General features: G+C 42.4%; 1 protein-coding gene across 4 annotated transcripts in view; it reads left to right on the top strand.

Moving 5' to 3' along the window:
- CDK6 (cyclin dependent kinase 6) overlaps positions 1-13,182 on the top strand; it is a 263,408-nt gene that overhangs the window by 68,806 nt on the left and 181,420 nt on the right. For all 4 annotated transcript variants that reach the window (XM_042248370.1, XM_027968446.2, XM_042248372.1 and 1 more), the window contains exon 3: positions 554-689. In XM_042248370.1, the coding sequence (XP_042104304.1) occupies positions 554-689 (136 nt within the window). The remainder of the gene's footprint in view (positions 1-553; positions 690-13,182) is intronic.

Here is a 13,182-nt window from a genome sequence, read left to right as displayed (position 1 = left end):
ATGAGCTAAGAACCATATTTTTTATAGAGTCTGCAGTTTTTGAAACTATCTCCACCAGTACGTTCTCCCTAAGATCTTAAGTAAGGAACTCTCCAAGCAGACATTCTCGTGTTGCTTTCTACTCGCCGCTGTGAATTTTCTCACCACTTAACCAAGTGCTCCTCTCCTGAGCTTTTGTATTAAAGGGTCAGACCCAGGTGGCATTAGTGATAAAGACTCTGCCTCCCAGTGCGGGAGGCACAAGAGACACAGGTTCAGTCCCTGGGCTGGGAAGGTTGCCTGGAGTAGGGGATGTCTGCCTATTCCAGTATCCTTTCCTGGATAATCCCAAGGGCAGAGGGGCCTGGCAGGTGACAGTCCATGGGGTCCCAAAGAGCAGGACACGACTGAGGGACTAAGCACTAACAGGTAACCTTACATAGTATCACAAGGATCGATCCAATCTAGCCTTTCCCCCCGCCTTAATTTTGTGATCAAAGGATATGTGTAAGACTTACAGATGACTTCTTTTCGTATTACCACCTCCCTAATACTTCTTTCTTTTTCTTTTTAGGTTGTTTGACGTGTGTACAGTGTCACGAACAGACAGAGAAACCAAACTAACGTTAGTGTTTGAACACGTTGATCAAGACTTGACCACTTACTTGGATAAAGTGCCAGAACCTGGAGTGCCCACTGAAACCATCAAGGTACTAAGCGTCTTCTCTCTGCCTGGTCAAACAGTCACGCTGTTATTTAAACAGTGGCATTCTTTCCTTATGAAAATTGCCAGAAGTAGAGCCTTTGGAACTTAATATATAGTTAAATATATCTAGTATGACTAAGTGGATGTTTAGAGAATGGGGTATATTCTAGCTCACTAATTTTAGAACTCAGTGGAAAAAAACCCTTTAGTTCTAATATATATTAAAATTATTAGGAAATACCTGCTTGTACGTTATCTGGCCCTGAGCCTACAAAGTATAGTTTAGTAAGTATGTAAATAGCTCAGCCATTTTCTAATGGTTTGTGAACTCTGCTTTTTTCCCTCGCTCATAAAACATTTATAGGAAGCCCAGAAGTGTCAGGTTCCATCCCAAATGCTTGCGATTCAAAGATGACTTAAGACTCCTTGGAGGTCAGCAAGCTAGATGCAGTGTATTGACTCCAAATCTTTTCTGCCTTTAAGTCTAAAGGGAAGAGCTGCTTATAAAGCTTTATTGGTATTACTTTGTTCTGCTTAATTGAACTTCCCAGTTATCTTTTAGATCTCTGCACATATGTGCAGGTGTTCATGGAGACCTGTTTGCTTTTGTGAATTGGGTGAAGCAGACTCTTTACCTTATCATTCATTGTGTAGAAATGGCTTCTAGAATTCAGCGTCATTTTAGATAGGAGTGAATAGCTAAAAATAGTTTACAGTCTGAACAGAGTAAGAGAGATCTTTTAGTGACAGCTAGATGGGTTCCCAGTTTTGGTACATTGAATGATTTATTTATTTGGTTTTAGACCAATCTAGAATTTATTTTCTCCCATCTGCCTTTCATAAAGAGAATGTGGTGCTCAGGAATGGTCTCATTGCTTCCTGAGCCGCGTCAAGGACAGTAAGGCCCTTTAACCATAGGTATTCCTAATTACGGGTTTCCCAGGTGGCACAGTGATACAAGAATCTGCCTGCCATTGCAGAAGGCACCAGAGATGTGGGTCTGGGTCGGGAAGATCTCCTGGAGGAAGAAATGGCAACCCATCCCAGTATTCCTGCCTGGAGAACTCCATGGACAGAGGAGCCTGCTGGGCTACAGCCCATGGGCTTGCAAAGACTCGGCCGTGACTGAGCAGCGAGCACACGCACAAGCCTCATTACGTGTTCTTGGTCATTTTCTCTTCTATCTCTGCGTCCTCTTTCCTCTGGAATTCTTTTCCAGTCTTGTGACTTCAGTCCTCTCCTTTATGAGTGTGTCCAAAATACTATGTTCAGCATGCAGGGCAGAACATAGCCCCATTCTGTGTACTCTGCTTTCTGGCCAAATTGGACTAATCCGCATCCTCTTAGTGTGGCTCACAGCTTCCTCCCTCCGAGGCCTTCCTCTCATTGCCGTTTCTTTGCTCCCCCCACTACTAGCTATCTGCTCGAATTTTTCAGGGCTGACCCCAGATACCATTTGGCTAACTTTTACAGCCGGATGTGATCTCATTTGTCTTTTAGCGCTTGTTCTACACCTCTCTTCCTCTTTATCATATTTTGTCCATTTGTGATTATCTGTGTCCATATCTTACTTATTTGTTCGTCTTTGTGTCCTGACAGTCCATACTCAGAGATTTACACACATAGGTACTCAATCAGTAAGATGCGTTGCCAACCATTCTTCAGATATAATTAATTGCAAATTATTGTTTTTTTAAATGACTTCCAATAGCTTAAACATAGACTGTCAACACAAGCATTGGCTTCCTCTGATCTATTTCTATGTTCAAAAATTTCAGTTCAGTTCAGTCGCTCAGTCGTGCCCGACTCTTTGCAACCCTATGAATTGCAGCACGCCAGGCCTCCCTGTCCATCACCAACTCCTGGATTTCACCCAAACTCAGGTCCATCGAGTCGGTGACGCCATCCAGCCATCTCATCCTCTGTCATCCCCTTCTCCTGCCCCCAATTCCTTCCAGCATCAGAGTCTTTTCCAATGAGTCAACTCTTTGCATGAGGGGGCCAAAGTACTAGAGTTTCAGCTTTAGCATCAGTCCTTCCAAGGAACACCGGGAGAGGTCATTTTTTTCAAAACAGTGAGACAAGGTAATCATTTGTTTACACCCTGCATTTCCAGCTACATAGGTCTTTTGAACTTCATGTTAAATTCTCCTAGGATGTTAGAGGCTGCCAAGTGGAATCATTTACAAAAGTGAAAGTGAAAGTTGCTCAGTCGTGTTTGACTCTTTGCGACCCTGTGGACTTTAGCCCACCAGGCTCCTCTGCCCATGGGGTTTTCCAGGCAAGAATACTGGAGTGGGTTGCCATTCTCTTCTTCAGGGGATCTTCCCAACCCAGGGGTTGAACCCAGGTCTCCCGCATTTCGGACAGATTCTTTACCCTCTGAGCCACCCTGGGAACCTAAGAGCACTGGAGTGGGTAGCCTGTACCTTCTCCAGGGGATCTTCCTGGTCCAGGAATCAAACCTGGGTCTGCAGGGGTCTCCTGTATTGCAGGCAGATTCTTTACCTACCAGCTTAGCTTCTGGGGCTTCCCATTTGCAACAGTATCAGTAGTTAGAACAGCTGATAAACTAAAATGATGTGCTTAAACTAAGGCTTGATCAGGCAAGAGTAGAAAATAAAGTGGAGTGGGGGAAATTCCACTTCCCCTCAAGGGTGGGGGTAGAGAGGTAAGCTGGATTAAATGAGGTACAGGCAGAAAGGTGGTCACCGAGGCGAGGAGGAAAGAGAGAAGTAGAGTAGGGGAGTGACCGAGCCAGGTTTCAGGAGCAGAGGATTGATGCTTATGAGCAGAAGCTTCTCATAAGGCAGCTTGTTGAAAGTATTTCTGAGTTCTTCACCTATCCACGGAAAGGGCGTGCCACTCCGTTCTGTGTTGAACAGAAGATTCTCCTGGCGGCTGTTAAATGTCTTCAGTCGTCAGGGTCAACACCACTCTCACAGAGATGGAGGCGGGGGCAAGGACTGTGGTTATTCAAGGTTTGTGGTTAATTGTGTATTGATGTTTTCATAGTAAAACCAACCTATAGTCAGGCAGTATTTCAGGCAGTTAATTTGTATGTTAATGCCTAATTGAACATCTTTCGGTAACTTAAAAGATAGTCACAAGACACTTTTCGTCTTCATCCTTAATTTCGTTTAATTGAAGTAAAGTTGACTTACAGGGTTGTGTTCGTTTCTGGTTTACAGTAAAGTGATTCAGTTACACATATATATATTCGTTTTCATATTTTTTCCACCATGCTTTATTATAGAATATAGTAGGACCTTGTTGTTTATTTTATATATAGTAGTTTGTATCTGCTAACTCCAGGCTCCTAATTTATCCCTACGTGCCCCATTTCCCTTTGGTAACCATTTTGTAAATAAGTCCACTAGTATCGTTTTTTTTTAGATTCCACCTACAAGTGGTATCATATGATACTTGTCTTTCTCTACCTGACTTCGCTTACTGTGATAATCTCTGGATCCCATCCTTGTCGCTGCAAAGTGCAGTATTTATTCTTTGTTATGACTGAGTAATATTCCACTGTGTGACAGGTTGTTTCCCTGTCTTGGCTATTGTAAATAGTGCTGTGATGGACACTGGGATACATGTATCTTTTCAAATTAGAGTTTTCTCCAGATAAATGCCCATTCATCCTTAATTTAAAAAAATGTTGTTGAACTGTGCAGATCTACTTTTCTTTCTTATTAAATATAAGAATATAATGGTTTGGGGTTGGTTTTTTTTTTTTTTTTTTTTTTTTTAGAATTTGAGTGTTTGAGATTCTTTAAGGTCATTATCGAAAACATGAGTAATCATTTATAAGTGCCGTAATACCATCAAGTGGATAGTGGTTTTTTTTGGAAATGGATAGTTTTAAGTTCAGTATATGATTGATATAAATTTATTTTTAATGAATACTTGTATCTTTTGAATGTAAGCTATTGTCTTTTTAAGCACTGGTATGCAGGATAAATAGCTGCTAAGCAGAAAGTTCTGGCTAGTGGAATTTTTCGAACCTGCAGCCAGAGAACAGAAATATTTTGTTGTTGTACAGCTCACTTGTGAGAAGTCTTAGGAACTATATCGAGAGAATATTGTTATTATGAGGGACCTATTAGGAACATGGACTGAACTATTTATACAGAATGCTTTCTCATAATGAGTTTTTCTGAGTATACTTGTACAGACATTAATTTTACAGGGCGAGTTCTATGCTGGGCACTTTGAGGACACAAAACTGAATGAGTTATGAATCTTTGCTCAGGGGCCTTAGAATATAAGAGCACACAGCAGCCTGTGGGACACTTCTCTATGGTTATATAAGTAGTTCATTGGTGTTCTCAAGTTTTAAAAAACCCACTTATTTATAAATAGACAGTTTGTAGCTGATTCTTGCATTATGGTACCAAAATATTTTCTAAAATATTCTTCAAAATCATAAATTTATTGTCTTGCATATATCAGAACATGCCACGTTTCAGAATAGGTAAGTAAATAGGTTAAATATTTTAACATGAAATAGGCATAGAACAGAAAATCAAGGAGAGAGACCTCTTATTACGATGGTGCGAGCTTGCGAGAATCGTCCTCCAGCGCCTGTCCCCGTCCGTGTCATCTTTGACACTGTTTGCCTGTCGGTCCTCCTTAATTTAGCATCTCCCGAGTGCACGTTCAGGACATACATTGCACTCGGTGAGCCGTATTTGGTGAAACTGCGTGGTCTCTGACTAACTGTTCCAGAGGCAAAATCTTTCTGTTCAGGACTGTTGTCATCAGTCTGTCTGTTAAAAAAAACAACAACACACTGTTAAAACTAGCAGCTGAGCTTATCTTCTCAGTATACATACATCACATAGCAATTTTAAAATGCATTTAAATACCATTTGTTTTTAAAAGGCAAAAGACTACCCCTGAAGCCCTAAGTATTCGTGATGGTTGATAGTTGGTGAACTCATTAGAGGAAATCCGGTCATTATCGTAGGGCTTCCCGGGTGGTTCAGAAGGCGAAGGATCGTCCTGCAGTGCAGGAGACGGGTTCAGTCCCTGGGTCGGGAAGATCCCCTGGAGAAGGAAATGGCAACCTACTCCAATGTTCTTGCCTGGAGAATCCCATGGACAGAGGAGCCTGATGGGCTATCCATCGGATCAAAAAGAGTCGGGCACGACAGAGACTAACACTTTCACTTTTCCTTTGTCTTTATCATGTGGTCTGGACTGAACATTGTCGTTGAGAGACTGATGAGAATACAGTAAAATTATAGGTGGTTCTTTCCAACCTTTTAAAATGCTCTTCTCCCAAAAATGAATAAATAATCACATCTTATCGTATTCATACTTGATCTTGAAATTTTCATCGCATTCTTTAATCTCTTTTCTTGATGTCCTAAGACACAGTCATTCATGCTGACGGTGACATTTGTATAAAGAGACCTCGACTGCTAAGCTGTGACGTAAACAAATACTCAGACTTTGCCTCACAGGCCGATCATTGCTGTATCTCATTTTCCTCTTTGTTGTTCAGAATGTTTTTTGATCTACTTAACTGTGGAGGAATCCAGTGCATCTGTTTAATTTGATCATTTGAGATTCAATATTATCTTCTTAGACTTCCTTGCTCAAACTTATGAGGCAATAACTGACACCTTATGATTGTCGTATTCTTTTCTTTGGGGGTTCATAATATGTTTTGAGTATATGTGTTTATGTAGCACCTTTCACTTGGTGGTGGGGGGGCGGGGGTGCTTTATAAGGAAAGAAAAAACAGCGGCTTCCAGATTGCTGGGTTTTCTCTTTCATGCCTTTATCTGCCACGGTGTGAGAAAGGATCAGAAAGAACTGTAAACAAATTCCCTCACTTTGCTCCTTTGTCATATGTAACTGCTACCCAGAAAAAGAACTGTATGACAGGATATATATATATGCTAAGTCGCTTCAGTCATGTCTGACGCTTAATGAGTCCATGGACTGTAGCCTGCCAGGCTCCTAAGTCCGTGGGGTTCTCCAGGCAAGCATACTGGAATGGGTTGCTGTGCCCTTCTCCAAGGTATCTTCCCAACCCAGGGATCGAACCCAGGTCTCCTGCATTGTAGGCAGATTCTTAACCGCCTGGGCCACCAGGGAAGCCCATGAATACTGGAGTGGGTAGCCTATCCCTTTTCCAGGGGATTCTCCCGACCTAGGAATCAAACTGAAGTCTCCTTCATTGTAGGTGGATTCTTTACCAGCTGAGCTACCAGGAAAGCCCATATGTATGTATCTATATAGATATATATATGAAGAAACTCCCTGTGTAAAAATCTCACACTTTACATGCCTGTAAAATGTAATACCCTCTTTTATTAAACTGTCAGTTGGTCCTCAGACTTGCCTCTCCAGTACATTCTCTCTCCTGGTGTCTGACCCGGCTTCTCAACTATCTTTTAAGCTCTCTGAAGTCCCTGCGTCATTCTTTGGACATTCTGTACATGTAACGTGTCTTTCACAAGCAGAATTCAAAGGCACTGAGAGCTCACAGAGAACACCAGCTGACTCTCCAAAACAGAGCACGGTTCTTTCAGCTCAAGACCACATGGCCTCTTTGGATGACTCAGTCTTGGAATAAAAATTATATTTTGTGCATGTATCTCTGTAACAGACAAATTCTACCGGGCTCGAGAAGGCCGAAAGACCTCAAGGTTTATGAGTCTGTGCGGGTCATTTTCTCTGCGAATTAGATTTCATTTTATCTTCGATTGAATGTTTCTTGGAGATTTCTGTTGGTTGTAACATTTTCAGTAGGAGATAAAATGTACTATTAAGTTTATGTTACAAAACCCAGGCTTCAGAGACTGACACACACTCTTAATAGCACCTGTTTTCTGCCTCTGGGAAAGATCTGTTTTCATGAATAATATCTGCTTGCAGTAAACAGTGGTCCTGGTGTCAGGATGGGGGGCCGGGACTGATTCATCTTTCTCCATCTGACATAATGCGAAGTGACTGCCTGGTCCCGTTACTCTGATGAGGAAAGCCCCCCAGAGCCGCCTCTCCTCTCACCCCTAAAGGAATCAAGCCATGGCCCCTCTCGGCTCCTGGTGGTCTCCACTTTGCCTGAATTATGAGCAGGTGATTTGTCTCATCTTTGCAGGACACAGAGCAAATTAACATGAAAATATCGCTTCCCAGAAAACAAGGCAGACTTGAATGCCCTGTCGCTGGCGGTCATTAGCCATCTGCCACCGACACTCATACCCTGTTTATCACATTTGAAATTCAGAGCAGATGTTGCATAATAAAGTGATCCCAAAAACAAGACGAGAAACTCAGTGAACAAATACTCCACAATGACGATAAGGGTCCTGGAAGGACATTTGTTTCAATCTGATATCAAGGCTGGACTTTGCTGAATAGACTGTGGGTTTTTCAAACACACACAGGCATGTGCACACACATCTCTCCTGGTGTTTAAAGGAAACTGCTTTTCAGAGTCACATGAAATAATTTTTTGAAGAAAGTGCATCCATGAAGGATGCCTGAGAGGACTGTTTAATAAGATTAAACAGTGGAATGTTACGGTAACACTAGTTCTGGTGCAGAGGACCTCACCAGGCAGAGTTGGGTTTTACTCTAAGATGGGCCTCAACCTGCAGCAATCTGCCTTAAAATAGTTCACGCCTGTGGTACAGTGGATTTCTCAGGGCTTTGTGACTTGCCAGCACGGTAGCCCAGATTTGCTTCTTGGCACTCAGAATCCTATTCTCTCTACCCTCTGCCTCCCCGGCCCCGCACTGTCCCCACGCCCACTCTTTTCCCTCCTTGCCAGCACACACACAGACACACACTCGGCTTTCCCAGGTCTCCGGAGCTCTGCCCCAGACCTTCCTCCTCAGTCCTGGGCCTTAGGCTCTCCTCCAGCCTGAGTCCTAAGAGCCTTTCCTTTACATTTCCCTGCCCTTCCACGTTAAGGTAACATTTTAGAGGATTGCTTATTGTAATGCTTTATCCAAACAATTTTTGCATGTTCTACACTGCGTTGGCAGGCGGGTTCTTTACCACTAGCACCACCTGGGAAGCCCCTTCTGCCCGTCCTACACCCTTAGTATGCCTTTTAAAAAGCACGTCACTCATGCATTAATGATCATACGTAGAGGCATTCTGCTTTTTAAAAACCAGGTGTCTGAACTTTCATCAGGAATGTAACCTATGTCATAGTTTTTCTTTGTGGGAAGTCAGCTTGGAATGTAGACTTCTGACTCAAAAAAAAAAATGCCTTCTCTGAACAAACCACACCCTGGCCCACACCCTTACCTGGGTAGGTGCCCACTTTACCCCCCTACGAATACACACACACAGAATTGGGGGGGATTTTTAAAAACAGGAACATCAGCCATAATGCTAAGCAGAAGTTAGGCAGCCAGCCCGGGAGTTGCTTGAGGGTTAAATCGAAGTGGCTCCAGCCACTGGCCACTGTCAACTCTAATAGGAGAGATGATCAGAAGGAAGCAAGTCAGCCCTGAGTTCACCTCAGATCTAGGGGGAAACCTAGGGTGAGTGAGCTACATCTGTAGTAACTTTCAGTAACTCTTCAGGGAGAACACTTTCAGATAGTCTAGATTTTGAGGACTCTCCCAGAAACAAATCCTTAAGCAACTTCCCAGGCCCTTGTAGTGGTTGAAAATATCAGAAAGAGGACAGAATTATGCAAATACATAATTATCTCAAAGTATAACAGATGATACTGTTATACTATATATATATAAAACCTATATACTATATATAATATATATATTATTTAGATAGAGTTATTTAGTGGGTGGGGTTTTTTTTTTTCCCTAACAGGAAATATGGGTTAAAAAAGAAAACCAAAAACTGGTGTCTTTCTAAAGGTACTGTAAAACTGACTCATTAAAATAAATACTGACTCACTAAAATAAACAAGTGACACTTTGATCAAGCTAATAATAGGTTAGTTGGAATCTCTTTAGAAAGTGCTTCCTCACCTTGGGCATTGAGTCTGTTTATAGAGCCCATGAAAAAGTTGCAGGCAGTGTATACCCAGTGTGTGTCCCTATGGTAACAGATGGTAGAGAGATGCTCCACATAGTAGAGGGATATTCCTCACCCAAGTTTAGAGTGTGCCTAAGCTGCCTGGTTAAAGTTTCTTTCCTGGCTCTCTTCCTCTAAGTGTTGGAACAGTGGCGGCTTCTTCATCCTCAGCTCTCTTCTCTTCCCTGTCTACACTTTCTGACCAGGTGATATCATTTAGTCCTGAACCTTCAGGTATCATTGTTCTTTAGCCTGACCTTTCCCTCTTGCTCTGAATGCATTATAGTCAACCAGCTGCCTGATATCTTGGGACCAAAACATTACCCAAGAATCCTCTCCCCAACTCAGGCCTTCCCCATCTGCCCAGTTGTTTGAGCCCCCAAACCTAAGGATCCTTCTAGGTTTCTTTCTTTCCTTCACAATCTTCATCTACTCTCTTAGCAAGTACTTTTGGTTTTATCCCCAGAAGATAACCCCAGTCTGACTGCTTGCTTCTCAGCATCTTTGTTGCTGAAGCTCTAGTCTGACCCATCAAACCAGCTTTCTAATTCAGTATGCTGTTTTCACTCCTGTCCCTATGTAGCTCATCCTTCCTGTGACAACCAGAGGCACCTGATTGAAGCATAAATTAAAGTTATTACTCAGACTTCCCGGGTGGTCCGGCGGTTGGGAATCCACCTGCCAATACAGGGAGCATGGGTTTGATCTCTGTTCCAGGTGGGTTCCACATAGTGCGGGGCAGCTGAGCCCGTGCACTACAGCTGCTGAAGACCGCGTGCCCTACAGCCCATGCTCTGAAATGAGAGAAACAACTGCAGTGAGAAGCGTGCCCGCTGCAGCTAGAGAGTAGCCCCTCGCTCCTTGCAGCTGGAGAAAGCCCGTGTGCAGCACTGAAGGCCCAGCCCAGCAAAAAATAAATAAACAAAAAATTAGAAAAAAAAATTTAAGAGGTATTACTACCCGGCTGAAAGCTACTTTTCTCCAGTGGTTTCCTGTGACCTACAGAATAAAGTCGAAAGTCCTGCCCTGCCTACTGCCCTCGTCCTCCCCTCCGCTCCCCGCCAGACCCTGTTCTGCTTCTGTGGCTCACTGTCCTTCAACCACACCTGCCTTCTCTCTGCTCTTCCAGCATGCTTCCAGCTCAGCGTGGGTACGTATTGTTCATTCTGTTTGGAATGCTACATGCCTCTCCCTCCCCAGCCCCACAGGAAGGGTGCCTATTTCTCGTCGTCGTAATACCAGCGCAGGTCACAGCCTAATGACTTCTTCTGTGATCACCTCACCTACCACTCCACCTCTACTCACAGTTGACCACGTTACACATGGTGCCCCATTTTATCTTCTTCACTACACTTGGCCAAAATGATCTCATTAATTTTTTTATGTTTGTTGTTTATCCTTCCCAACTGGAAGGTAAGAGCTTTGAAGTCTGAACCTAGTTTATTGTGCCGTCTCTAGTACTGTCTGGAATGTACAGAAGACCTTCAGTAAACTTGTTAGTAATAATATATCAATGCCTGTATTTCAATGTTAATTAGAGGGTTGATTACATCAGCACCTGCTTTCCCATTGTACAAGTAAGAAAGTTGTACTTTTTCAGGGATAGATTTGCATATATTTACTTTCCTATTACATGCATACATTTCCTATACATGTGCATATATAATAGAATAAATTATGCATATACCTGGCTTCCCAGGTGGCCCTAGTGGTAAAGAACTCACCTGCCAACGCAAGAGATGTAAAAGACATGAGTTTGATCCCTGGTCGGGATGATCCCCTGGAGGAGGGCATGGCAACCCACTCCAGTATTCTTGCCTGAAGAATCATCCCATGGACAGAGGAGCCTGGCAGGCTATATAGTCCATGGATCACCAAAGAGTTGGACACAACTTAGCAACTAAACAATAAAACATATACATATATATGCATATACATATATATATAATAGAAAAGTAAGCGGAGAGTATGCCATATTGTAGCTTATCTACCTGGTTCTTTCTTCATGCTGGGCAGAGACTGTGGACTTATCCATATCAACTAAGGAATTGCTTGGTTGGCTTGGCTTAGATACAGTCTAAAACCAGTAACTGATGTCCACTAGAACTATAATGCATTTTCTCCTTTAGTATTAATACTGACTTAACTAAATTCCAGAGGTCGCTTTCTTCATGCTGGGCAGAGACTGTGGACTTATCCATATCAACTAAGGAATTGCTTGGTTGGCTTGGCTTAGATACAGTCTAAAACCAGTAACTGATGTCCACTAGAACTATAATGCATTTTCTCCTTTAGTATTAATACTGACTTAACTAAATTCCAGAAGTCACTCTCTTTCAATGTTTGCTAAGGGTGTTTTGTACTATGGATGGGAAACTGAGTCCAGTGAAGTGCTTGATGCTGTGAATCTCAGAGCCCATTCTCATTTCTCAGGGGTGTATATAAATAAAAGATAATTTGCTACTGACACATTTTTAAAAATTTAAAGGTAAGTTCCAAATGTTAACTGTTGTAGGCAAAGTTCTTTGTCATTCCCACCATGAGCAGTAGCAGCTTCAAAGAGTGAAGTTCCTTTTAAAAAATCTAATTGGAAATACTGTCCTAATCGTTTGGATTTTTATCATTCTTGTCCAGAAATTTCAGATACCCATGTGATTGTGGAGTTTGGAAGTTAAGAAAGCACATTCTACTAGAGCAGTTGCTAATAATTTATAGTCACTAAATTTTACATTAGTGAAAGGCAGCTAGAGAAAATATCCACCAGTTATCTAAGATTGTAACTTTTCCCTAAGGAAGGTGGAAAGGCTTAATCGATCGTTTCATTGCCGTTAAAATCATTATTGGTTCTATTAAATATTTGTTGAGAGAAATAAGGGCTTTCACAAACAGTTGTGCATTGAAGCCCATAAGGCAGAGCCCATAATGGTAGTCATGAGAACCAGCTATCTCCAGCAAGTAAAATATTGTTGCAAATACTCTCATTCTGTACTTCCTCTTTCTTCTCCTCACTCTCAAAGAGCAAGTTTGTCCACAAAGGTCGATTCCAGTGGAAAACTCAGATGAGGAGAGTTTGACCTGAATTTGGATTCATATATCTAAATGAGGGCTTGATGCATGCATCTGGACACTGCGAATTTTTCTTTTTTTTTAGTTCTTTATTAGGCTATGTCCGATCTTGGTTGCAGCACGTGAGATCTTTCATTGCAATGCATGGACTCTCCAGTTCTGGCACCCGGGTTCCCTAGTTGCAGCATGCAGGCTTAGTTGGCTCCTCAGAATGTGGGATCTTAGCTCCCCAAACAGGGTTTGAACCCACATCCCCTGCACTGCAAGGCAGATTCTTAACTAATGGACTACCAGGGAAGTCCCACCTGTGACTATTGACATCTTAGGAAGTAAAAGAGAATTCTGTGGATATTAGAAATGACCAAGTATAAATCTAATCTTCAAAAACTCTAGCTACTACTGTACAGTGGAAGCCT

This window comes from Ovis aries, chromosome 4 (genome assembly GCF_016772045.2).
Source record: "Ovis aries strain OAR_USU_Benz2616 breed Rambouillet chromosome 4, ARS-UI_Ramb_v3.0, whole genome shotgun sequence".
Taxonomy (NCBI): Eukaryota; Metazoa; Chordata; class Mammalia; order Artiodactyla; family Bovidae; genus Ovis; species Ovis aries.
The sequence above is the reverse complement of the archived record's forward strand: the minus strand, read 5'-3'. Positions and strand labels throughout refer to the sequence as shown.